Here is a 27,352-nt window from a genome sequence, read left to right on the forward strand (position 1 = left end):
ATAACTTCACATGAAAGATCTACGAAGCCAAACCGGTGTTCTCTTCTCAACTGTTCCTTGTGAACGATCCCCAAACGGTGTTAAGTGGTGGCAGGGGGAGGAGGAATTTATTAGAGAGAAAATATTTTACCACTTCCATTGATCCTAACCAATTTTGGCCGTGACTTCTCAGCAGAAAAAGTATAGAAATCTAAGATTATCGAGGAATTTGAGAAATAATAAGCCTATAACACACCTCAGATATTGTTCTGCCGTTTGTGCATATTATATTTGCATGAAATATCTTGATTTTTAATCCTATTAATGTCAAAATCAGACGGGAAAAAATGAGTTCATTTTATTTATATAGAGATGAGTCCCCTGTGAAATTTCCACAGGTCCCGTTAGTCAATAAAATTCTGTTTTAAACTTGGAAAAATGCCACTTTTTCCTATATCGATACCCCCCAATCTTCCGATACCGATTCATCGTCCCAACACTATTTTAAACACATTTGACGATTGACTGCAGCAAATATCTAGCACATATCTATTACAAATCAACCGACTCTTCTGGTCCGTGCGGGACCTTAAGTTTGTCATGTCATGTGCTAGTACATATCTACACTGAATAAGGGATGTACTTACCTTTGTTACTGGGTGATCCTTATCGCCCGGAAACAGGACCTTCATACAGTAGGTTCGGTAATCCCAAAACGGGATGGAAACCTGCCCACTCATATCGTTGGTCAGTTCCGTCATGTCGGTCTGCAACTCAGCAAACGCTGAAGAGAAAAAAAAAAAAAATTAAAATAAAATTAAAATTTATATTGCTTGTACTGTTCTCCCTCTCTTTTATTTTTTTTAAAGGAATCACCATTAATCAAGGCTTAGAGGCCACTCGAGGACAAGGGTTAATAAATGTACGGTAGTCAATGGGAAAATATCGTAGTAATCCTAACGAAAAATTTGGAAAATTTGGTAAATTGGATTACTTAAGGGGAACGGCTAATCAAGAACTTGTTTACATTGGACTTGAAGACGACCATATTGTAGTCAGTTGGAAAGCAAGAAAATAGAACAGAGTTCCACAGGCTTGCAGTTTTAAGAAAGAAGCTATGTTCATGGAATTTAGGTTTAGGCACAGATAAATAGTGATATCTGATATATTTAATGTATATAGTGAAATAATTCTACGAAATATTGAGAATCTTGAGGAAATTCGATGTAGATCTCGAAGGAAATTGTTATGTCATGATGCAAGATAGTCTGTAAGGGTTGGTTGGTTGTTTTTATTTTACGGCATATCAACTCTTTTCGGGTTATTTAATGGCGAATCCAAAGATTCGGAAGGAAAAATTTTTAATAGAATATATTTGTTGTTTTCAAGTCGGTTTCTATTTAACCCATAGTTGAAACCCTAATAGGTACTACCACTCCGGGTCAGAGTGGACCTGGGAGCAATGACAAAGGGTGGCTCCACACTCCCCAAAACCCACAAGCTGGGGCCTCACCATCGGATATAGTTTAAGGTCATATCCAGGACTAGTCTGGAAGGGAGACAGAATTTTAAATTGTACCAGCACCCCGGGTGGCATGTGTGACACAGAAATACTGAATAGAATTTGACAATCTAAGACAAGTTTTAACAGCATGAAATACATTTTTACCAATAGTAAGATAAGCCTAAGGACAAAGATAGATGTTATGAGAGTCTCCGTATGATCCATTCTTCTATACAGATGTGGATGCTGGATCCTAACGAAGGACACAGAACAGCGACTAGAAGCAATGGAGATGTGGTTCATCAGGAGAATCATTAAAGTTTTATGGACAAAAAAAAAGAAAGACATGATAATTTCTGGTTCACATGAACAGCTACAGCAGGAATTGGAATACATGCTACTAAAGTCTGATTGTCACAGCTGGTAAATATCAAAAATGCAATCTGGATGTGAGGACATTTTTGAAGAACAATAATCTAAATATTAATACGATAGCGTGTGTGTTATTTTCTGTGTCATGCTTACATCCGGGTCGTTTAATTGTTATGTACTTCCATTTCTTGTGATAAATAATTTTACCAAGAATTTTTCATAAGTTTTGGTTTCCGTTTCGATTATAAATGATGGCACTGAAGTCATCTATTTTTTTTATAATTTTATCAAGAATACTTCATAAGTTTTGGTTTCGGTTTCAATTATGGCTGAAAGAACTCAAGTTATATATATACTAGACTACCCGTGACCCGTTGGGTTAGTATGTTATATTAGCTATGGAATTCATGTATGAGCGTGACACTTGTGATGTAAAGAAAATAGTTTGTTTTTTTTACATAACAGAAACATTTCTATGAAAGTATATTAAAATGAAAAAAGAATATAGATAGATTTCTATGAGTCGTTCTGTTTATTATAATGCAGAAGTAATGGACATGGCTAAATACAAGAGAACCCTTCTACCATCGGAGAAAGACAACATAAATTTTTACGCCAGGGATGACAGACTAGAGAAACTGTTATGAAGTAGCAAAATATGTAGCAATAAGAGCAGAGGAAGACAACGCACAAAATTCATAGACAATTTAAACAAATTTGCAACAAATAAAGAAAGCACCAACAATGAACTCATGAGAAAGACAGAACAGGGAAAAATGGACAGCCATGATCGATGTTTGCAAGACCAGATTGGACTGAACACTTGAAGAAGTAGTAATAATGATTTTTAACTGATAAAGAGCGACTATAAAGGGAGGTAATTCGTTTCTCATTAATTAATGTTTTTTGTGGCACCGGATGTCAGAGAAGTAAAGTAATACTTAGATTATTTTTTAATTCAAACATTAATGAATAGAGAATTATGCCCCTTTTCTTTAAAAGACAGTATCTGTGGAAATATACGCTCCCTGTTACTCCGACTGTACAAACACACAGAAATTTAAATGTAATGTGAACAATCATCTTGCTACACAACTCTCCCATTTAAAATAGCCCTAATCATAGCAGCCCCTTATGCCTCTGTGGCATATGTCTTGTTTTTGTGAATTCAAATTAAAAAATATATGCATGTTATTCAGATGGCTGTTCTCAATTAGAGTGTGATTGACATAACATTTTGGTTGATGCAACCTCCGACCTTTTTCGGGCGTCAAACTCGGGAATCTGCATAGAAATTTGAATGGAGTACTTTAACCCACAAAGGCAGTATGCTATCGTTCCATCAGCTTTGACTGGATAGAAATGTAATGTGGCCACGACACTTTACTTGAGTAATTCATAAAAATAAAACTTTACTTCAGTAAAGGTTTCATAAAACTCTACTTTAGTAATTAATAAAAATAAAACTCTACTTTAGTAATTAATAAAAATAAAATACTACTTTAGTAATTCATAAAAATAAAATACTACTTTAGTAATTCATAAAAATAAAATACTACTTTAGTAATTCATAAAAATAAAATACTACTTTAGTAATTCATAAAAATAAAATACTACTTTAGTAATTCATAAAAATAAAATACTACTTCAGTAATTCATAAAAATAAAATACTACTTCAGTAATTCATAAAAATAAAATACTACTTCAGTAATTCATAAAAATAAAATACTACTTCAGTAATTCATAAAAATAAAATACTACTTCAGTAATTCATAAAAATAAAATACTACTTCAGTAATTCATAAAAATAAAATACTACTTCAGTAATTCATAAAAATAAAATACTACTTCAGTAATTCATAAAAATAAAATACTACTTCAGTAATTCATAAAAATAAAATACTACTTCAGTAATTCATAAAAATACGACTTTATTTGAGTAATTCATAAAAACTAACTACGCTTAGGGGAGGGCTCCTTACCTTCCTTGCATTCCTGAGCGACCTTCAATTCCAGTTGATCCATCTGGTCATGCAATTGTTTCTTCATCGTGTTGCTCTGTTTCGACTTCACCCGATATGCAATGACGACAATTATGACGATCATGAGGAGGACGGCACCACCAACGGCCAAACCAATGACCATGTGCAAGGAAGTCCCTTCGGGTTCCTCGTAGCGTAGAAAACCAATGTGGTATGTTAAATTACGCCCCACGCGCACCTGTAGAAGAAAAAGAAAAGAGATATGTACTTTCTCAGGATGAATTTTTTGGACACGAAGACAAACAGTTAAAACTATTAGATGATTTTTTTTATTCATTAGCAGGCCGATTGATGATGTCAGGGATTCAAGCGTTTTGATTACATGGTCTCCTCTCCTCTCCCCTCTAAGGGAATCAGCTCCACTGAATCGCTGTCTGACTCGTCTGTGACTGTCTGATTTCTCTGATCCTAACTTCGAACCTCAATTTAATATATTGAGAATTTCCTTTGTTTATGACGTCAGACTGTGGCTCTTCCACGTGAATAAATTTCATGTGGATTTTACATATGTCTGTCCAAAAACACTTTTGGCAAACAAAGAATTCCCAATATTTAACTTATTTTTAATCATCATTTATAAACTCGCATTGCCCATTCTTTTAACTGACATATTTAATATCCGGTTATTTCTAAAAGAATGGACAATCGCTCTTTTTATGACATAAATAATATTTAGTTATTTCTAAAAGAATTAACACTCGACTGCATTCCTAGGATTTCAATTTATTCATTATCTTTTAACACTTGCCTACAGGGTTCGATTCTAGCCTTTTCCTAATATCATTTTCACTTATCTAGTCTGCCTTCTTACTTCCATGAGAAAGGGACAACCCTTCTTATGCAACAAACTGGCCAACAAGTAAATGGTCTGCAAAAAACAAAAAAAAAATAACAGGTTTTCATCAAACGGAAATGGAATCATGTCTTTTCTAGGGCGAAGATATTATTGTTCCTCCATATATATATATATATATATATATATCTCACTTACAATGACTTCTGGATAGTCGCTGTCAGACATGGCTTCTGGCTGTACTTTCGGAGGCTGACATGTCAGCTGTGAAGATGCTATGGAAGTCACGTTGCAATAGCCCGTGCCTATGCGGACAGAGAAATGTTCTTCGTCGACAGCAGTGTTCAAATTTCGACCCTGAAAAATATTTAAGAACATAAATCAAGTATATAACTATAAATGATAACAGAAAAGTAAGCTTGATAGTTTATTTCAGTTTCACCGTATCACCGATAAAACCCCTATGCAATAACTAGCAGGTTAGGTGTGGAAGTTGCAACTAACATTTTCGCTGGTCTGTCATGTTTAAGTTTGAAATAAAAACTAAAGGAAGTACGTGAAATGATAGAAAAAAAGGAGAAAAAAAAGAAAGAGAAGGAGAAAAAAAAAGAAAGAAAAACAGATGAAGAAAGAAAGAAAAGGAAAGATAAAAGAAAGAGAGAGAGATGTGAAATAAGAGCGAGGTGGTATTAAATAATAGAGAGAGGGTTAGAGTGATGTAAAAAAACATAGGGATAGAAAGAGAAGATAAAATCATATATATATATATATATATATAGTTGGTAGTATTGTTCAGTTATTTAAACAAAAACAAAAAACACAATGTGTCTACCAAAGAGTGCTCAATGTTTAAACAGAGCAATATGAATATGTTGAATATTCAACATATATATATATATATATATATATATATATATATATATATATGAGAGAGAGAGAGAGAGATGGGGGGTGAATAAAAATGGAGAGTGATAGAAGGGAAATGCACGTTCTTTTTAAACAAAACTCAATCCCAAAACTGAGGAAAATTTTAGCATACATCTTGCATGATTAAACTATATAAGCCATAGGGAAACAAACGTCGATGAACTCAGCTTTAATAGAATAAGAAGCGAATTCAAACTATAGATAGTGGGGGTGGGGGTGGGGGGTTAACAAAATAGTCCCCCCCCCCAAAAAAAAAGAAAACGATATGAAAAGTGATTAAAAAAAGATAAGTTTGTTTTCTTAGACAAAAACAATGTTTGTATATTTATTTATTTATTTATTTATAATGTGTGCAAGGGTGGAGTGAGGTGGGGGTGGGGATTAAAATCACTCGTAGGAAGTTATCGATTTTTTTTTTCCTTTTTATAAATTCAGATTCAGGAGAGCTTCACAAAAGGAGGGGAGAAAAAGATGCTTGTCATTGACTGAGACAAGGGGAGATAATAAAGAAAAAAAGGCACATCAGAAAAACAAACAAACAAACAAATAAATAAATAAATAAACAAAAAAATAAGTTTTTATTCAGGTAACCTAATGGCTTGATTTCGTTTGAATGAACTACGAAGACGGAAAAAAAGGAAGAAAAAAGAAAATCAATCTTTACAGTTAGGTATACTTAGAAGCGGCTTCCGTAAAGTCTCGAGAGACAATGGACACTCCCTGCAAGATGTTTGTCGTGAAAACCATTAACTGGCATAAGAGGAGATAATAGAACCCCTCCCCCCGCCCCAAAAAAGGGAAAATAAATAAAACTTTGATTTGGGAGGGGGGGGAACCTAATAGCTTGATTTCCTATGAATGAACTACTTCGAAGAATAAATATACGATAAGAAAAATAGAAAAAAGAAAAAAGGAAAGAAAGGAAAAGGAAAGAAAGGAAAGGAAAAAGAAAGGAAAGGAAAAAGAAAGGAAAGGAAAAAGAAAGGAAAGGAAAAAGAAAGGAAAGGAAAAAGAAAGGAAAGGAAAAGGAAAGGAAAGGAAAAGGAAAGGAAAAGGAAAAGGAAAAGGAAAGGAAAAGGAAAGGAAAATGAAAGAAAAGGAAAAAGGAAAGGAAAAGGAAAGGGAAAAGGAAAGGAAAGGGAAAAGGAAAGGGAAAAGGAAAGGGAAAAGGAAAGGGAAAAGGAAAGGAAAGGGAAAAGGAAAGGGAAAAGGAAAGGGAAAAGGAAAGGGAAAAGGAAAGGGAAAAGGAAAGGAAAGGGAAAAGGAAAGGAAAGGGAAAAGGAAAGGAAAGGGAAAAGGAAAGGAAAGGGAAAAGGAAAGGAAAGGGAAAAGGAAAGGAAAGGGAAAAGGAAAGGAAAGGGAAAAGGAAAGGAAAACGAAAGAAAAGGAAAAAGGAAGGAAAAAAGAAAAAAGAAAAAAAGAAAAAAAAAGAAGAAAAAAAGGAAAAAGAAAAAAAGGAAAAAGAAAAAAAGGAAAAAGAAAAAAAGGAAAAAGAAAAAAAGGAAAAAGAAAAAAAGGAAAAGAAAAAAAGGAAAAGAAAAAAAGAAAAAGAAAAAAAAGAAAAAAAAGAAAAAAAAGAAAAAAGAAAAAAAGGAAAAAGAAAAAAAGGAAAAAGAAAAAAAGGAAAAAAAAAAAAAAAGAAAAAGGAAAAGAAAATGTCTATAAAGTTAAATATGCATAATCTTCCGTTCACCCTTGTGAGACAATAGATACCTCCATGCATATGAGCCTGCATAAAAAAGTCAATTATGAAGCAAATGTTGGGCAATCACGAACTGCATCATAACGCGGATGTAAATGCATGAAAAGTGACGTCACCAGTGGGGGGGGGGAAGGACTATAAAAAGAGAGAAAGAAAAGATCCTCGGGATCTCGTGAGAGACGTAGAGAGCCTTCTAGATCCTTTTCCGAACTTTCAATAGGTAAAATGACTTTTTACTCGAAATGATTCCTCATGTGTAAGAGAAATATTTTTAATGCCTACACAGACTTATTTATTAAACCCTATTTAGTGACTTTAGTTATTAAAAAATTCCAAAAGAAAAAAAAAAAATAATAGCTATAAACAGTTATTATAAACAGACACAGAAGTATTTTATGCCACTCTTTAGTACGGCATAATCACATTGACACACAAGTTCCCGTCAGATCACCGAAGTTAAGCAACGTTGAGCCTGATTATTACTAAAATGGGTGACCAATTTGGGAATTCCAGGCGCTGTACATATGAGGACGTCCGTCGACACCTCCCTGCAAGAGTTGTAAAAACCTTATGCCGTCATCTCCCCTGACGAGGATATACATGCGACTGGGGACCGCTAGTGAATTTCATACTCCCATGGAACTTCCTCCTTTGGAAGAAACCGGTTAAACCTGAATAGGGTTAGTGCTGACCGACACACTCTTTAGTACAAACTTGTTGCCGTTAACAACATAAGGTGATTATATTTTCAGCATTAAGATGTCAAATCCCCTCACAACATCTCAGGAAGAGACAAGGCTACAGTTGTTGACCAGTCAAGAAAATACTCCCTTTCCTACTGAAATGGGAATCTCCCCTCTTAAGGCCTTCCCTTCCTGGTCAAAAGCATTCTCGCTTCAGCGGCCAAGATGCGAGTAGCACTCAGTATGGAAATATACCTATGGCAAGTAAGCTACACAGTGACGTTTGTGCTTCAATCCCACAGAAAATGCATTTAGCCTGACGAGTAGAAGGTAATATGAAGGCGTATCAGTTTTAGAATTTGTTAGAACAAAAGTGTTTAATTTACGTTGAACTTTACAAAGGTAAAGTAAGCGTACTATATTGAATGTCAGTTTTGAATAGTCTTTTTTTCATTGTACTTTCAGGATTGAAGAATAAGTTTTTTGGCAACTTAAAAGGCCAGATTACTGCTAAACATGAGAACCGAAGACGGACAACTGGGCGAGGAACATATCAAGAAAAGGAAAAAACGATTAAATCCCTTGGTCAGTTCGCAACTGACCATATGTGAATACAGGTTCTTGAAAAAGAACAAAAAAAAAGGGTCTTGTTGTTCTTCCCAGCGAACAGCGGTCCTGGATATAACCTTAAACTATATCCAATGGTGAGGCCCCAACTTGCGGGCTTTGCGGAGTGTGGAGCCACCCTTTAATTGCCATTGCTCCTAGGTCCACTCTGACCCGGAGTGGTAATACCTGTTAGGGTCCCAACTATGGGTTAAATAGACTCTGACTTGAAATATATATATATATATTCTGTTAAAATTTTTTTCTTCAAAATAACTGGATTCAGCATTAAATAACCTGATATGCCATAAAACAGAAACAGCCAACCAACCAACCAACCAACCAACCTTTAATTGCCATTGCTCCCAGGTCCACTCTGACCCGGAGTGGTAGTACCTGTTAGGGTCCCAACTATGGGTAAAATAGAAACTGACTTGAAAAAAAAAAAAAAAACAAATATATTCTATTAAAAATTTTTTCTTCAAAATCACTGGATTCGGCATTAAATAACCTGAAAAGGGTTGATATGCCGTAAAATAAAAACGGCGAACCTGGCTTGTGTGGTAATAAAACTTCTCTAATGCAAACAACAATGTAGCCATTATATGAGTATCGAAGCAGATTTTAATATATATAATTTTTGAATCCTGATTTTCAGATCCATGGGCCTTTCTTAGGGTAATAGAAACATGTTTTTCCCATTGTCGAGATTTTACAGCGTTACTGAAAATCGTTGATTTCTTCTGGTCTTGTAAAAGAAACTTTTCTTTTTTAACATCCAATAATCGTAATCAGATGCTCCGGTACTCGTGTACGAATCCTTCATAGCCTTGAGCCCCTGGAGGTGGGGCAGAGGCCATCCACAACTTTTGTAGATGCTTTTGTAGCGAGGAGTTCTTTTTTTGGGGGTGAGGGTGCTGGCTCCACGCCTAACCTTCCCAGAAGGTGCATACAGCAGCTAGCCTTTCCAAATTGTCACCCATCTGGTACTGGCTAGGCTCAACGTTGCTTAACGGGTGTGTCAACATGATTGTGCTGTACAATGCACTTGTGCTGTTAGGTCGTATAAGGTGTTAACTTTGGTCGAAATCGCCTTTTTTATCTTTCATCGGATTATTTCAATTATTGATACTTATTGAAGACATTCCAATAGAAAACCTATCTAAAAACACTGCCAGACACATAAACTACCTTCATGTAAAATTTTCTTTTTTTTCTGTAATAGTAATTTTAAAACAAAATTTTATGGCGTTACCGGAAATCGTTGATTTCTTCTGGTCTTGTTAAAAAACTTCTTTTTTAATATCCAAAATAACTGGATTCGGCATTAACATGAAAAGGGTTGATATGCCGTAAAATAAAGAACTAACCTAGCCCAGCGAACAGCAGTTTTGAAACCCCAGATAACCCCCCCCCCACCAAAAAAAAAAAAAAAACTGGTATTTTTTAGTAATTTTTAGTCACAAATTCGACCAGAAAGAATAATGGTGAATGCTCTGACGAACTGCAAGCACTTGTGCCCCCTCGACGTAAATACCCCCGACAAGTGGCCAAATCCCACCCCTTCATAGCAGAGATCCCTAGATGTAAGAGAGCTTTCTACTCCAGTAGTTTCTTCCCCAGAACCTCTAGACTTCGGAATTCCCTTCCGGGTCCCTGCTTCCCCAACTGTACTGACATGCAGAAGTTTAAGTGCAACGCGAACCAACATATTGCTGCACAACTTCCTACATAGTACCCCTGATTCTTATGTCCCTGATAGAAGCCCCCTACAACAAAGAAGCAATGTGCCTTGTTTGGGGTGAAAATGTAATAAATAAAAAAAATAAATAAATAAAATTTAAAAAAAAAACAAAAGCCACCAAACAATCAAAACGACATTCAGCCTGAAGAGTAGAAGGTAATATGAAGGCGTATAAGTTTTAGTACTCCTTGATTTTGTTAGAACGAAAGTTTTTAATTTATGGTTAACTTTGCAAGAGCAATTTGAGTGTACTATATTAAATATCAGTTTTGAATATTTTTTCTTTTGTTGTACTTTTAGGATTGAAGAAAAAGCTTTTTGGCAGGTTAAAAAGGTTAGATTACTGAAACCCGAGAACCGAAGACGGACAACTGGATGAAAGAAAAAGATTAAACCCCTTGGTCAGTTTGCAACTGACTAGACGTGAATACACGTTCTTCCTTCCAGCAAACAGCAGTTTTGAAACCCCAGATAAATAAATAAATAAATAAATAAAGCTGGTATTTTTAGTCATTTTAAACAGAGATTCGACCAGCTTAGAAATAATTGCAGTTTATTTTCTCCAGCAAATCCAGCCCAACCACAAGACAAACCGACAACCATTACAGAGAACATATCAAGGTAGGAAGTCTCTGATCGATAGCGGCCACCCTCAAGAAGTATCACATTACTTGTTTACCGGGCGTAACTTAAATACAGGTGTCAAGCAATTCCGACCTAACCCAACTATCTTTTTGGCCCTGAAGAGTCCAAGTCAAAACTTGGGCAATGTGTAAGAGAGAGGGATACCAAGATGTCTGAAAAGGTGCTAAATTACTGGAAGGGGTGAGGCAATAGGCATAATATTTATGAGGACATTAAGGAGCTGACCTAGTTTACAAAAAAAAAAAAAAAAAAAAAAAAAAAATGGGTCCTAGGTCAACAATCATATCTCATACCTTTTTTTTTTTTTATACATATATAAAAAAAAAAGGCCTGATCTCTATAAAGCCCCAATTTCCTTAGAACCCAAAACCTATAGATTGCACTTTATTGGCAAGAAATTCGGACTAAACCCAACTAGCTTGTTAGAGCGACTTATTTTTTCTCGTAATCACCCATAAACCCTATTTAGTGACATTACCCACCACCTCTTTTCGTTTGCAATTGAATGCCCCCCCCCCCCGCGGAGTGATTAATTCATGATTTCGTAAAAACACACTTTTTTTCAGTTTTTCGCTTGGTTTGTCCCGTTTCTCCCCCCCCCACACATTGCTATCACAAACTTATTTTCTCGTATCCAAAACTCTATTTAGTGATTGTACCAGATGGTGATTACGCAAGTGTGAAAGGTAGTTGCAATACTTACGTTGATGGTCAGGTATTCGTTTGTATAAAGATGGGATTTTACTTTTTCGTTGAATTGAATAAAGATTGGATTGTCTTGAACTTCGACGGTTCCGAGATCGTTGGTGAGATTGAGCAGTGACATCACGTTGTCCATTCGGAAACCATACGAGAGATGCTGTGGCAATTCGATATTAGACGTGCTCAACGCTTCCGTTATATTTGGAAAGTAACAAATTAGGCGCGTATTTTTCTTTCGTTTGCAATCCTGGAAAAAAAAAAGAAAAAAAAAAGACGTACAAAATAAATATATATGTAAATAAAAAATACAAAATAAATCAAAACTATATATATATATATATATATATATATATATATATATATATATATATATATATATATATATATGTATGCATATACTACACCGATGAAGACTGAAGGATCGGTCGAAAATATGTACTTGTAAAAAAAAGTTTAATTTTTTTTCATAATATTATTTTGTATTCCTGCACGTCACCAATTGAAAACGAATAAAGAAAAGTTATAAGCTTTTATACTTTTCGTATTCTTTTTTATACATTTCCATTCACACATATATATATATATATATATATATATATATATATATATATATATAAGTGAACGTGTCTGTCTGTCTGTGTACATTTCCCTACACAATAACTGTCAATTTTCAGTTTACAGACTCGAAATTTGATATACAGGGTAGTGAGATTTGGGAAAATCTTTGTAATCGGTTTTCGGCCAGTTGGCTGTTAAGGGGTCAAAGTTTAACGATTTGATCTTTGGAAACTCTACCAAACTCCTCCGAAAATTTTGTGTCTAAACACTTGAAATTTTAGATATAGGTTTCTTGGACATGGATCTAACTTAACTTGATTTGAGCCCAAAACAATAAATGTTCAGGGGGTCATAATAGGGATCAAAGTTTAAACAATTTGACCTCTGCGGTCTCTACCAAATTACTCAGATAATTTCTGGTCTAAATATTTGAAACTTGACATAAAGGGTATTCAGAGATAGGGCAAGATTTTTAATCGGTTTGGGTCGAAAATTTTTAGTTCCGAATGTATGTATGTTTGCATGTCTTCCTAAAACTTTCGACAGAGGCGACAGATTTTACCAAGATCAGTATGTCTTTGCAAATTAGTACAGTCAGGGAAGCAGGAGATAGGGAGGGAATTCCAAAACATGCTGGTTAGAAATATATGATTTCATATAAATTGAGAGTACATCTCAATCTGTTTATATATATAGATACTGAAACAGACAAAATGTATTATTATATTCAAGTTTCAAAAGAAAACTAGAAAATTAAGTTCGACTTTTCAGATGACAAATATCGAAAACTTGGATAAAAACATTAATATCTCCACCTTCAACTGGGCACTTTTCTACAGGGAGGGCGCTTTTTTCGCCGATATTTTTGAAAATCATCCTCTCCTTTCGATTGTCTAGCCTTAATTTAAGCATAAGTCACTTCCGGTTTGGCAGTGGCCGTTACAGCAAAGATGTCAGGGTTTTTTCCCCATTCTTTTTCTCCATTGCGTACGGGTTCGAGCCTGCTTTCCTACTACCACTTTTTTTTTTTTTTTTTTTTGCTCAACATACACATCCAAACACCCGGGCAACGCCGAGCTGAAATGCTAGTATAGTTTGGAGTATATATATATATATATATATATATATATATATATATATATATATATATATATACTCCAATAATTTTTTTCTTTTTCTTTTCACTACACTGATGAAGACTGAAGGATCGGTCGAAAATTATGTACTTGTAAAAAAAGTTTTCCAATTTTTTTCCACAATATTATTTTGTATTCCTGCACGTCACCAATTGAAAACGAATAAAGAAAAGTTATAAGCTTTTATACTTTTTGTATTGTTTTTATACATTTCCATTCATATATATATATATATATATAGTCATCCACGTACAATACTGTTTTGCTGTTTCACAGCTCATCAGCGAGGCTAGACAAGCAACTACCTCAAGCCAGGATCGAAACCCGATCACCAAACGACAGTCGGAGTTTCTAACTGTTGCACTATGTGGCTGCTGCTATGCAGGCAGTGAATTAACAATGTTTCGACATTGTACAAAATACATATATATATATATAAAATAAAATAAAAATTACAATTAAATTTACCAAAATGATCCAAGATGGTAAAATTAAAGTATATTATAAATATTAAAGAATTAATATTTATAAAGTTATCTCAGCCAGACGTAAACGCTCGATAAAACCAAATAGGAGATAGAGCTTATAATACGAGCAAACAGTTAATAAAGCATGTTAAAAACACTTTGAAATGAGTTAAAAACATATTTAATCTGAAAAGGAAACACTAGATAAGTGGATAGTCCTTAATCCGCAGAGTTTCGAAGAAATACTTTCCCACATTTTGCTAATTCGTACCCTCTGATGAGAAGGAAAGTATTTCTTCGAAACTCCACGGATTAAGGACTATCCACTTATCTAGTGTTTCCTTTTCAGATTAAATATGGTTTTAACTCATTTCAAAGTGTTTTTTAACATGTTTTATTAACTGTTTGCTTGTATATATATAAGAACACAATTTAAGACTGTAAATTATACTTTACATAAATTTATTGTTCGACAGGATACTCAAATAAAAAAACATTAAGATTTCCTTAATCTGCACTAAAACATTTTTTCATTTATAACTACTTTTCATATAATGCAGTTTCAATTTAAGCCAATAGTCGCAAATTATCCAATCATTTTTCCTGCAATTATGGCAACAGATTTGATGCATATATTCCATTTCAGATCAAGAGTGACGGTCAGTTCTAGAAGTTTGTCAAGACAAGATGCTTCCCCAAGACAGAAGCCATTTATTTCATTTGGTGCCTGATTTTTTTTTTTTTTTTTTTTTTTAATTTTTTTTGTATTCAATTTTCACCCCAAACAAGGCACAGTGCCACTTTGAAGCAGTGGTCTACTATCAGGGACTTAATTAGCAGGGTCATTATGAAGGGAGATGAGTAGAAAGATGTTTATTCACATTACACTTGAACTTCTGCATATCAGTACAGTTGGGAAAGCAGAATCCTGGAAGGGAGTTCCAAAGATCCGCAGCTCTGGGGAAGAAACTATTGGAGTAAAAGGCTTTCTTGCACCTAGGGATCTCTACTGTAAAGGGATGAGACTTAGTGTTTTTTCGGGGGTAGTTAAATCGAGGAGGTACAAGTGTTTGCAGTTCGTCAGAGCATTCACCATTAAAGTATTTGTAGAATTTTATAATGAAAAGTGAGAAGCTTGGTTTTAGCTACATTAAAATTAACCAGCCACCCTTTTCCCCATTACACCATGTTCTCAAGATCAGAAGAGAGCGTATATACATTTATATGTTAAAGTCAATTCTATTTTACTATTTCTTATCCATCTGACGATAGCTCAAATGGTAATGACTAAGGCTGGAATGGGATATGTTTTGTTTTCGATTTTAGTTGATGGCACTCAGGTCATTTTTTTTTATTTCTACTTTTGAAATCACAACTATGTAATTGGTACAATATAATAATATAATTGATAGAAAATTGACTATAATAATATGAAATTTGCGTAAATTAAAATATCATATCATATGTAAGCTTGTCTTGCGCCTTTTACCGGATGCTCAGTTAAAATATAACTTCTGATTTACTGCCTACAGTCTTTTCTTAGTTTTTGATTTCAAAAATAAAAATAGGAGGCTTTACTTTGAGAATGACTCTCGTATATTCACACACACACACACACACACACACACACACACACACACACACGTGCACGCACACACATGCACGCATACACACACATGTGCACACACGTATGCATATACACGCATACACACCATACGCATATACACACAGGTGCACGCATACACACACACGTACGCATATACACGCATACACACACACACACGTGAACGCATACACACACGTACGCATATACAAGCATGCACACACAATATGTAAGATTTAAAAAAGAAAGAAATTAGAGATTATTCAAAAATAAAAACAGGAGGCTTTACTTTGAGAATGACTCTCGTATATTCACACACACATACACACACGTGCACGCATACACACACACGTACGCATATACACGCATACACACACACACGTGCACGCATACACACACACGTGCACGCATATACACACACACGTGCATGCATGCACACACACGTACGCATATACACGCATACACACACACAATATGTAAGATTTAAAAAAAGAAAGAAATTAGAGATTACTTACCCCAAAATAATCTTTTTTCCCAACCCAAACAATCATCTCGTATATTCACACACACACACGTGCACGCATACACATACACACACGTGCACACATATACACGCATACACACACACACACAATATGTAAGATTTAAAAAAGAAAGAAATTAGAGATTATTCAAAAATAAAAATAGGAGGCTTTACTTTGAGAATGACTCTCGTATATTCACACACACACACACACACACACACACACACACACACACACACACACACACACACACACAATATGTAAGATTTAAAAAAAGAAAGAAATTAGAGATTACTTACCCCAAAATAATCTTTTTTCCCAACCCAAACAATCATCTGTGGTCTTTGAATGATGCTGAAGTCATGTCCAGACACATCCATCGGTATACCACCACTAGCAAAGAAAAAGAAATAAAGATGCATTTATTTAACATTCATAATGATTTTTATTCATATGTTAACGTAGTATGTCTTACACGTGTTTCGTTGATTAGCGGAAATTCACGTATGGCGGGGTTTAAGAAAAATTTTTATACAGTACATATTAAAAATTAGTAACAAAATACAGTAAGTATATAATACACGTGTATATAATTAAATAACATAAATAACACCGTAAGGCGGGGCAAATACCATAACCAGGATCAAGAAAAACACCGTATTTCACATCATAACATGAAAAAATTATATATAACACCGTAAGGCGGGGTAAATACCATAACCAGGACCTGGAAAAACATCGTATTTCACATCATAACCTAAAAAAAATCATATATAACACCGTAAGCTGGGGCAAATACCATAACCAAGATCTGGAAAAGCATCGTATTCCACATCATAAATTAAAAAAAAAACATATCCCGGGCCCACAGTCTTCCAAGGTTCTACTGTGTGATAAGTTTAAGAGCCTGAACTGCAAATGGGTGAGGATATATTTTATATCGATATATAAATCGTCTGTACTTAATTGGATGAGCAGAGTACTCACCTTCGGATACTCTTCTTCGGAATTAGGTCCGTCACTTGTGGATTAGGAACGTATCTGTATTCCACCGTATCGGACGTAATTACAGTTTGATCAATCGTCATGTTCACGAATCCCTTCATAACTCCTAATGCAGCTTCAGTGACACACACCAGGGAATCGGCATCGACTCTGAAAATGGAAAAGCGAAAACACAAAAAAATTAAAACATTTTTTACAGAAAACTTATCGAAAATTTAAAAATTGTTTCCCTCCACTTTTTTTTTTAACAATATATATATATATATATATAGATATATATATATAAAAAATTAAAATTATTTTAATTTTTTTTTTTTTCAAAAATCATTTAAGAAATTTTACAAAACATTGTTGTCCACCTTGTACAATTTTATGGAGAAGACGAACAGAGTTATTTGCTCTTATATGATTTTATGGAGAAGATGAATTGAGTTATCTGCCCCTGCACAATTTTATGGAGAAAACAAGTTATCTGCCCTTGCACAATTTTATGGAGAAGATGAATTGAGTTATCTACACCTGCACAATTTTATGGAGAAGATGAATTGAGTTATCCGCCCCTGCACAATTTTATGGAGAAGATGAATTGAGTTACCTGCCCTTGCTCAATTTTATGGAGAAGATGAATTGAGTTATCCGCCCTTGCACAATTTTAAGGAGAAGATGAATTGAGTTATCTGCCCCTGCACAATTTTATGGAGAAAGATGAATTGAGTTATCCGCCCCTGCACAATTTTATGGAGAAGATGAATTGAGTTATCTGCCCCTGCACAATTTTATGGAGAATATGAGTTATCCGCCCCTGCACAATTCTGTGGAGAAGATAATTGAGTTATCTGCTCTTGATGATTTTATGTAGAAGACGATTTGTGTTATTTGCCCCGGCACAATTTTCTTAAGATGACAAATTGAGTTATCTGCCCCTGACGATTTAATGGAGAAGATGAAGTGTTATTGCTCTTGCACAATTTAATAAAGTATTGAGTTATCTGCCCCTGTACAATTTTAGGAAGGGAAAAATATTAAGCTATTTGCCCTTACAGAATTCTTTTAAAAAAAATAGGTTCCGAGTTATTTCCCCCCACCTGTAATTTTATAGAGAAAATGTATTGCGTTATCTGCCCACTAGGCAATTTTGTAAAGGAAGTACTCACATTGTTATATGCTCGTGTAATTTTATGAGGTGGAGGTTGAGAGAGTCAAGTTAACTGGCCTCATGTAATATCAGAGTTAAGGTATGATCGAGTTATCGTCCTTTATGCAGTTTTATGAAGAATGCCATGTTGAGTTACTGGCTCCAGCACAATTTTCTAGAGAAGTTAACATTATCTTGAGTGGCTTGCTAAGTTGTAACTCATTAATGTTAACAAGATATTATTCGGATTCTTCGCACGACTGTCTTGTGGTGAAATAATAGAAATTAAGCCAAGTTGCACACAAGGTGCATAATTGCGATAAAAGTAATTCTTATTATCACTAGAGCTGTGACAACAGCATATTCTTTTCATCGTTTTGACTCTCGAGTATATATCCGACATAGTTAATCAACCGAGAACCACATCACTATATAAAAACATAAGATATCAACGGATACACACTCGAGAGTCAAAACAATGAAAATAATATGCTAGTTATCACTAGGGCTATGACAACAGCATATTCTTTTCATTGTTTTTACTCTCGAGTGTGTATCCGACGCAGTTAGACACAATCAACCGAGACCCACATCACTCTACATGTTATTCACACACAAAAAATTTAAGTTGGTGTAACCTCTGACCTTCTTCAGGTGTATCGTGTTGAATTTAGGAATCCGCTTCTGGAACATTTATTTAATCCACAGAGGATAGCATTGTCTTGTTCTGTCAGCCATGATAATAGAAGTCCTAACTAATTCACAATTATATGAAGAATGTGTTGCTAGCACCTACTCGCGTTGTTGTCTCAACTCTGTCTCTCCTGCCTTTATTTGGCCAGATGATGACAATATTCCAATTTGTATTGTTTCCAAAAAATGTGGTGACTTGCTGACCAGGGATTTTGTGCCCTAAAATTTGACCCGCCTTTGACGTCATCTCCCGGGCCTTGCATTCAAAACTATGACTGACTTTTTGTTTGCCGTCAATCCTCGGGGATCTGGATTATCCAACACAAGGTATTATTCGGATTCTTTGCATGACTTTTTGTGACACGTAGTGCACAATGGCAATAAAACCAATTCCTGTTATCACACGTGCATTACGTTGTCTTAGACTTTTGTAAATACAGAGAAGCTGTACAAGGTGCCTTCAATAAGTTTCCAAACTGTTTTTGTACAGGCATTCAAAATGTTGTAGACTTGGAAATTCAGTATGTTATTGCTATACATCTTATGAGATGACTGACCAATTTTTATGATTTCAGGTTCAAATGAACAGCTACAGCAGGAATTGGAATACACCCTACTAAAGCCTGATTGTCACAGTTGGTGAATTTCAAAAATGCAATCTGGACGTGAGGATACTTTAAAAGAACGATATGCAATAAAATTCTCTTTTAAACTTTGCAAAAATGGCACACAAACGTATGGGATGCTTCAGACTGCTTTTGGACTATCTTGCATGAATCAGCATCAGTTTTTGAGTGGTATAAGTGATTCAAGGAAGGCAAGGAGTCTGTGAGGGATGATGAGAGATGTGGAAGGAGTAAGGAAGTTAGAACACCAGAGTTGATTCGTCAAATACAGAATTTCATGGATAAGGACCGTTGTGTGTCTATAGAGACAATAAGTGCACAGTTTGATGTCAGTGTGGGAACTGTACACACAATTATTTGCAAGGAACTGAAAATGCAGAAGATTCGCGCGAAATTTGTCTCAAGGGTGCTCCATCCTTGTCACAGACAAGATTGGCGACAAGACGGTTCCTCACCCTCTCTATAGTCCAGACCTTGCTCTTTGGGACTTTTTGTTCTTCCCTAAGCTCAAGGAAAACCTTACAGGCTGTTGTTTTGAAACAATTGAGGAGATGAAGGAGGTTGTGATGTGGGTCATTGACACGCTCACACAAGGGGACTTCCATGGGGCCTTCCAGAAGTTGTTGGAACGTTACAACAAGTGCATTGCAGCCGGAGGAGATTACTTTGAAGGGGACTGGAGTTTTATGTGTGTACGATCAATAAAGGTGTTCATATGGAAAAAGTCTGGAAACTTATTGAAGGCACCTCATATCTACAGTTCTGAATTTTGGAGATGAGGAATAATTATTTGTATTTATGGAAATCGCTAGAGACAAGGCATGAAGCCACTTGATCTAAGGAGCTAACTAGAACAAAAGATTATTGCAAAGACAGGAGATGCTTATAGACCTTAGTCTTGAAAAGACTAAAAAGGTGTAGGTGGGAGGAAAACAGTCAGTGGAGTTCCACAACCTTGCAGTTCTAGGAAACAAGCGACTGGAATAGGAAATTGTATTACAATGGGTATTCAAAACCGCAAATTGATGAAGACCTCGAGAACAACAAGTCAAATGAGCTGTAACAAAGGAAGCAGAGAATAAACTCAGACAATTCTGAGGAACAAGTGCTATAAAAGTTTTTGTAAAAAAGACTGAGACTAGCAACATTTTGATTCTTTGGACTACTGTTCTCATCTTGAGTGTTATTTTCACAACGTTTCAGTTGATGTAACCTCCCAACTACTTCAGGTGTATTGTGTCAAACTCTGGATTCTCTCTGTCAAACTTGGGGATTTGCACAGAATTTCAAATTGAATCCTCTATTTAATCTATGGCAGAAGATTTCTCTTGTTCCATCAGCCATGACTGGGTAGAAGTCTTAAGAAATTTGTAATTGTATTTTGAGTGTTGCTCCACACTGAGGGTTGAACCTTCCACTTCCAGAAGAGCGTAACACGAGAAAAATCTTTGCTTTGTCTGAAAAATTTTAAAGTTCAAAACGTCTAGAGATTAGTTACTCACCAAAAGATCTTTTGCATCTCCAAGATTCACACAGATCAGCTACCCACTGGAAACACTTTTCCATTTCCAGAACTTTTACAGACTAGCTACTCATCGGAAACTTTCAATTCAAAATATCTTTCAATGTGACCAAAACAACAAAGTCTCCTGTGTACACAGCTCTTCCCATCATCATCATCATCATCATCATCATCGGTTTAACATGCTGACATATGTTGGACGGTTTTTGAAATTGACTTCAAAACTAACCTATAACCTATCTCTGGCCTAGTCCTTATTTCTCCTTCTTTCTCTCAAAGTCCATTCTTATCACCTTCTCCCATGTTTTTGTTTTTCTCAGTGAACTGAAGTTTGTTTCTCAAATTTTCTACACCTACTAAACTGAGAACTCTCATCCATTGCTTCAATGTGACCAAACCAACAAAGTCTCCTGTTCTGCACATATTTCCCTATAACGTTCAGATTTAATCTCCCTCTGAGGTTTTGTTCTTGCAATAAAAAAGGCATGCATGTTCCCCCGTGAATGCACAGTGAACGAGGCATAAAAAATGACTAAGTTCAGCATTCTCCCCTCTCATTTAGCCCCAAAAGTCCCCAGGGGACGTAAAATCCTGGTGAAAATGAACAAACAAGTATGTAAATTTGAGTTCTGCATCATACAATAAAAGAAATGACCAAGTCCATCATTTGCCCCCCCACCCACCCAATTTAGCCCCCCAAATCCTTAACATATTTAAATTTGAGTTCAGCACCATGCAAAACTGCTAAATAGACATACACAGAAAATTTTGGATGAATATGGTAAAATAGTCCCAAAAATGGAGTGTTTTTAATAGCCCTAAAAGAGCCCCTGAGGCACACCCAAGAGTTATTGTGAAGTATAGACAAACAAAATTATATAGAAATCACTTAGCTACAACTTTTCAAAAAGTTTTATAAAAATCCAAGGCATAATTTTTTTTTTTTTTTTAAATAAGCACAAAAATGTCAATTTTAGCCATTTTAACCTAAAAGGCACCCCTAGGGGGAGGCAACCAGAATTTTCCCAGAAAAAAAATCCGTTCTGTTACTTTTTTTTTTTTTTTTACACATATCGTGTTTAATGTTTGTGCAAAATTAAAAAAAAACATTCCAAGGCGTAGTTGTGAGAAAAGTGCGGACAGACGAACGGACGAATGGGCAAGGGTGAATTTTCAGGTCAACCCTCCTTTTGTCGGGGGAGGGGGGGACTAAAAATGCCGTTCTGTTTAACATTTGTGACATCACATATCCATGGGCTGCCACAAAATTTTACCTTACTCTCAGAGTTAAAGGCAACACGTTGATTTCGATCTTATAAATCACTGTAAGCGAAATAAAGAATAGGTTTGGATTCGTTGGTCTACTCCAGAGGCACGAGAGAGCGAAGGTAAGTACTTTTTGGATGCCCCCCCCCCTGCCTTTCTATTCCATTCGTGAATCTACCACCACCCACCCACCCCTTGCTCGGACCTCACCCACTCTGATCTGTATTCTAGCTTGTTAGCTTCAACAGAAAATCAAGCTGGAGTCCAGCCTGTCTCCAAGGGGACGTTCGATCATCTGTTACGCCCGCACTCTCCAACACCCAAGCCCCAGCCCACGCACACGAAAAAAGAAAACTGCAAATTACCTACATAAGAAGTTGACCAAAATGTATCTACGACTCCAATAGGTTCGTCAGCTCTCGCACTTTGCTTATATATATATATATATATATATATATATATATATATATATATACTAGCATTTCAGCCCGGCGTTGCCCGGGTGTTTGGAGGTGTATGTTGAGCAAAGAAAGAGGTCATTTTGTTTTTTTAACTTTGACCCCTATTATGACCCCTTAACATTTACTGTTTTGGGCTCAAATCAAGTTATTAATTAAGATCCATGTCCAATGAACATATATCTAAAATCTCAAGTGTTTAGCCCCAAAATTGGCGAAGGAGTTTTGTAGAGGTCTCAAAGGTCAAATCGTTGAACTTTGACGCCTTAACTCTAACTTCCTTACTCCTTCCACGTCTCTCATCATCCCTCACAGACTCCTTGCCTTCCTTGAATCTCTTATACCACTCACAAACTGATGCTGATTCATGCAAGATAGTCCAAAAGCAGTCTGAAGCATCCCATACGTTTGTGTGCCATTTTTGTAAAGTTTAAAACAGAATTTCTGGCCGAAAACGGATTACAAAGATTTCCCCAAATGACAAAGATTTTCCCAAATCTCAGTACCCTGTATATCAAACTTCGAGTCTTTAGACTGAAGATTGACAGAGTTATTGTGTAGGGACAGACAGACAAACAGACACGTTCACTTATATATATATACATTTATTTATTTATTTATACTTCTGAATAACAGTCTTCACTCCAGGCGGGAACTGGCTGATGTAATCACCATATTTATCATAAGGCCGAGTATTTCCAATCCTTCAAGATTCATTGTCAGAGATAAATTAATCTAACTGGTTTTGAACAATTTATATGACAGACTGACAGACCAACGAGACTGACAGACTATAAAAAATTCTGTTTAAATATTACCTTTTGATTTCACATGGTAAGCCTGCGATTGTGATGGACTTCTTATACCCAGCATCAAGATGGGTTCCCCTAACGGTTACGTGCGTGCCGCCATCAATGGGACCTTTTTTTGGATGAAGGCCAGAAATTCCTGGGACCTAAAATAGAAAAAATATGGTACCAAGTTCAATTCTATAAAAATTAAAAAAAAACAAAAAAAAAAACATTAATGTACATAGTTTCTCATTATTATATTGCAAACAACATGACACAATGATAACAAATGACAATTGGCAAGTCAGAAGCAAAGTTTGTATTTTCATTGTTAAATGCTATTTGGATCTTAAGTTGAAAATTCGACTCAATAACTTTTTTTAATTTTTTTTATTTAAGACTAGTGAGGGAGGGGCGGACGTCCAGCCCTATCCGATTGTAAAATACGCTTAAATATATTTTAATTCATGCATATTTCGTATTTATTATTACAGAGATAATTCTCAATTGAATATTATATTGTACCTAATATATAGTTATCATCATCATCATCATCAGCGACCTTGCCGTTTAACAGCATTGGTAACCACGGCTCTTCAATGTGGGCGGCCATCCATAGCCTGAAATAATGTTGAGCTGCTCTTTTTAGGAATACATCATCATTTTAAAATACATCAGCAGCAGCAACCCTGCCGTTTAACAGTTTAATCCAATCCCGTTCAACTTATCAAGTTGTCCATCAAAGTCTATCTTAGTTGATCTTACTTTTCGTTACTGGAATTCTACAAGTCAATACTAAACCTTCTATGTCTCTTTGACGGTAAATATGTCTTAAAGTCGATTTTTTTTTTATTAAAAAAAAAAAATTATTTTGGGGTAGATAATGAAGGTGAGGAGATTATATATATATATATATATATATATATATATATGAAATAAAATGGAGGTGGAAGGACCTGGATACTCAACGTTTCGCCCGATTTATGCGGGCTTCTTCAAGAGGGATGGTCATTGACGAGAGAGTCGGAGGATTGGGGCTATATATAATGATGGGGGAGAGCAGCGTGCTTTCCTTATGTAAATTAGATGTCATATATACATGTATATACATTTTATGAGAGAAGAACTAATTAGAGTAAACTAGTGTAGTGGATTGCGTCTAAAAGATAAAATATCGTAGAGATTAAAAATTGTGTTTGGAAATATAGCGGTGATAGATTAAATAAATAAAATGACACGAGATTTCGAAAGAATTTTTTTTTTTTTTTTTTTTAAATTAGAAATAATTGAATTGGGATAAAATAGCGCAGTAACTTAAAAGATGGTATCTAAAAATAAGAATAGGAGGTGATAAAATGGAGTCTAAAAATAGATAATGATAAAATACAGTAAATAAGTAAAATAAAAATAAAATTAAGTGAAATTACGAATTTTTTTTTTCGCGTTTAACCGGTGTCTAAGTTGTTTTCTTTAATAATTATTTTCGACAGAAAGGGAGCAACGTGGAAAAAACCTTTTCTTTGCTTAAAATTATATTGCTGGAATGGGAGATTATAGCTGACTCAATTAAACGTCGTGTGGATCTTTTATGTATGTATTTAAGGAAAGTTGCTTTGTTAAAATCAAAATGGTGGTCGTTTTCCATGATGTGACAAAATATGGCGTTGAGTGTATTGTTGTTTTTTACATCTCTTTTGTTTTCATATATTCTTTTATTTAAATTACGTTGAGTTTCTCCTACGTATATTCTTCCACAATCAAGGCAGGGTATGGAATATATTCCGGCTTTGGTGTTAATGTTGGTATTAGTTATAATTTTACGTGTTAGATCTCTAATTGTTAAAGAGTTTAGTTTTGTTATTTGAATGCCTGTCTTATTTAGGTTCTTATAGATTGTGTCGTTGTTTTTATTAGTTGGTAATGTTAATTGTCTGTTGTGTGTCTGGCTATTTAAGGAATGGTCTCGGTTATGGTAAATTTTTAGTGCTTTTCTTTTTGTATTTGCCAAAAAATGTTGAGGGTATTGCAAGTTCATGAATGTATGTTCGATATATTCAAATTCTTCCACGATGTATTCTTCACTACATATTCTCAGGGCCCTAAGAAAAAATCCTATTAGAATACTTCTTTTTACTTTATCATCGTGATGAGAGTAAAAGTGTATGTAATCATTTTTATTCGTGACTTTCCGATGGACTTTAAAACTTAGATGATCATTGTTATTTATGATGTTGATGTCCAGAAAAGGTATGGAGTTGTTATTTTCTCTTTCATACGTATAGTTAATAGTGGGTTCAATCTTGTTTAATTTATCAGTGATATTCTCTATTTTGGAAGATATAGGGAGAAAAATTAAAATATCATCAATATATCTACAGTAGGAGGTGCCTTTGGGTAATTTATATTTCATGGGTCCGGTTTCTATGAATTCTAAAAATAGACATGCCAAAACCCCACTTAGAGGGTTACCCATGGGCAGTCCAAATTTTTGTTTGTAGCAGAGTCCATCGAATGTGAAATATGTCATGTCAATGCATATACTTATAATTTTAATTATATTATCTATCGGCAAAGGTAATTTAATTTTTATTTTATTTAAGTGTTTTGAAAGAAGGTTGAGACATTTCTTGGTAGGGATATTGGTGTATAAAGATTCTATATCGAGACTATTCATGGTTTTATTTTTCATATCTATGTTTTTTATCTTATTAAGAAGGTCGCCAGAGGTTCTTATATGGGAATTGCTAATTGTGCCCAATAATGGCGTTAGGAGTTTTGTGATCGCTCTTGCTATCTTATGGCTGGCACTGCCAATGCCAGAGATGATTGGGCGTATTGGATTATTATTTTTATGTGTTTTGGGTAAACCATATAAGGTCGGGATTTTAGGATGGTATTCTATATAGGTAGTCCATATTTTATCATTATGTATTAATTTCTTGTAAGATTTGTTAAATTTGTCAATTTCTTTATGTATTATTTCGGAGGTAGTTTTTTCATATGTGTGTTTATCTTGTAATAGTTGAAGTATTTTATTTTTGTATTCAGTTGTTTCCATTATTACAATCCCCCCACCTTTGTCAGCAGGTGAGACGATAATATTATGGTCGTTAGCCATGTGTGATAATGCATTTATGTATCGTTTTGGTAGGGTGATATCCCTGGTTTGGGCGGTGGTCGTGGATATTATACCCTGGATGAAACCTTTCATAAAGTCGGTATCTTCGTGTTTATAGTTTCGAGCAATTGTGTTGGTTGTTATCTTTGGATAGATTCTTAAACACATACATAACAGATCCACACGACGTTTAATTGAGTCAGCTATAATCTCCCATTCCAGCAATATAATTAAGCAAAGAAAAGGTTTTTTCCACGTTGCTCCCTTTCTGTCGAAAATAATTATTAAAGAAAACAACTTAGACACCGGTTAAACGCGAAAAAAAAAAAAAAAAAATTCGTAATTTCACTTAATTTTATTTTTATTTTACTTATTTACTGTATTTTATCATTATCTATTTTTAGACTCCATTTTATCACTTCCTATTCTTATTTTTAGATACCATCTTTTAAGTTACTGCGCTATTTTATCCCAATTCAATTATTTCTAATTTAAAAAAAAAAAAAAAAAAAAAAAAGATTCTTTCGAAATCTCGTGTCATTTTATTTATTTAATCTATCACCGCTATATTTCCAAACACAATTTTTAATCTCTACGATATTTTATCTTTTAGACGCAATCCACTACACTAGTTTACTCTAATTAGTTCTTCTCTCATAAAATGTATATACATGTATATATGACATCTAATTTACATAAGGAAAGCACGCTGCTCTCCCCCATCATTATATATAGCCCCAATCCTCCGAC

General features: G+C 34.9%; 1 protein-coding gene across 13 annotated transcripts in view; it reads right to left on the bottom strand.

Annotated features, from left to right (window-relative positions):
• The window catches only part of LOC145265357 (plexin-A4-like), a 1,096,693-nt gene that overhangs the window by 153,157 nt on the left and 916,184 nt on the right, over nt 1-27,352 (bottom strand). For all 13 annotated transcript variants that reach the window (XM_080121138.1, XM_080121137.1, XM_080121136.1 and 10 more), the window contains 7 exons: nt 23,512-23,648; nt 16,976-17,143; nt 16,288-16,381; nt 11,702-11,947; nt 4,890-5,048; nt 3,839-4,076; nt 627-763 (listed from right to left, as the gene is read on the bottom strand). In XM_080121138.1, coding sequence (XP_079977264.1) covers nt 627-763; nt 3,839-4,076; nt 4,890-5,048; nt 11,702-11,947; nt 16,288-16,381; nt 16,976-17,143; nt 23,512-23,648 — 1,179 coding nt within the window. The remainder of the gene's footprint in view (nt 1-626; nt 764-3,838; nt 4,077-4,889; nt 5,049-11,701; nt 11,948-16,287; nt 16,382-16,975; nt 17,144-23,511; nt 23,649-27,352) is intronic.

This window comes from Euprymna scolopes, chromosome 40 (assembly GCF_053919585.1).
Source record: "Euprymna scolopes isolate OS-2025 chromosome 40, ASM5391958v1, whole genome shotgun sequence".
NCBI classification, from domain to species: domain Eukaryota; kingdom Metazoa; phylum Mollusca; class Cephalopoda; order Sepiida; family Sepiolidae; genus Euprymna; species Euprymna scolopes.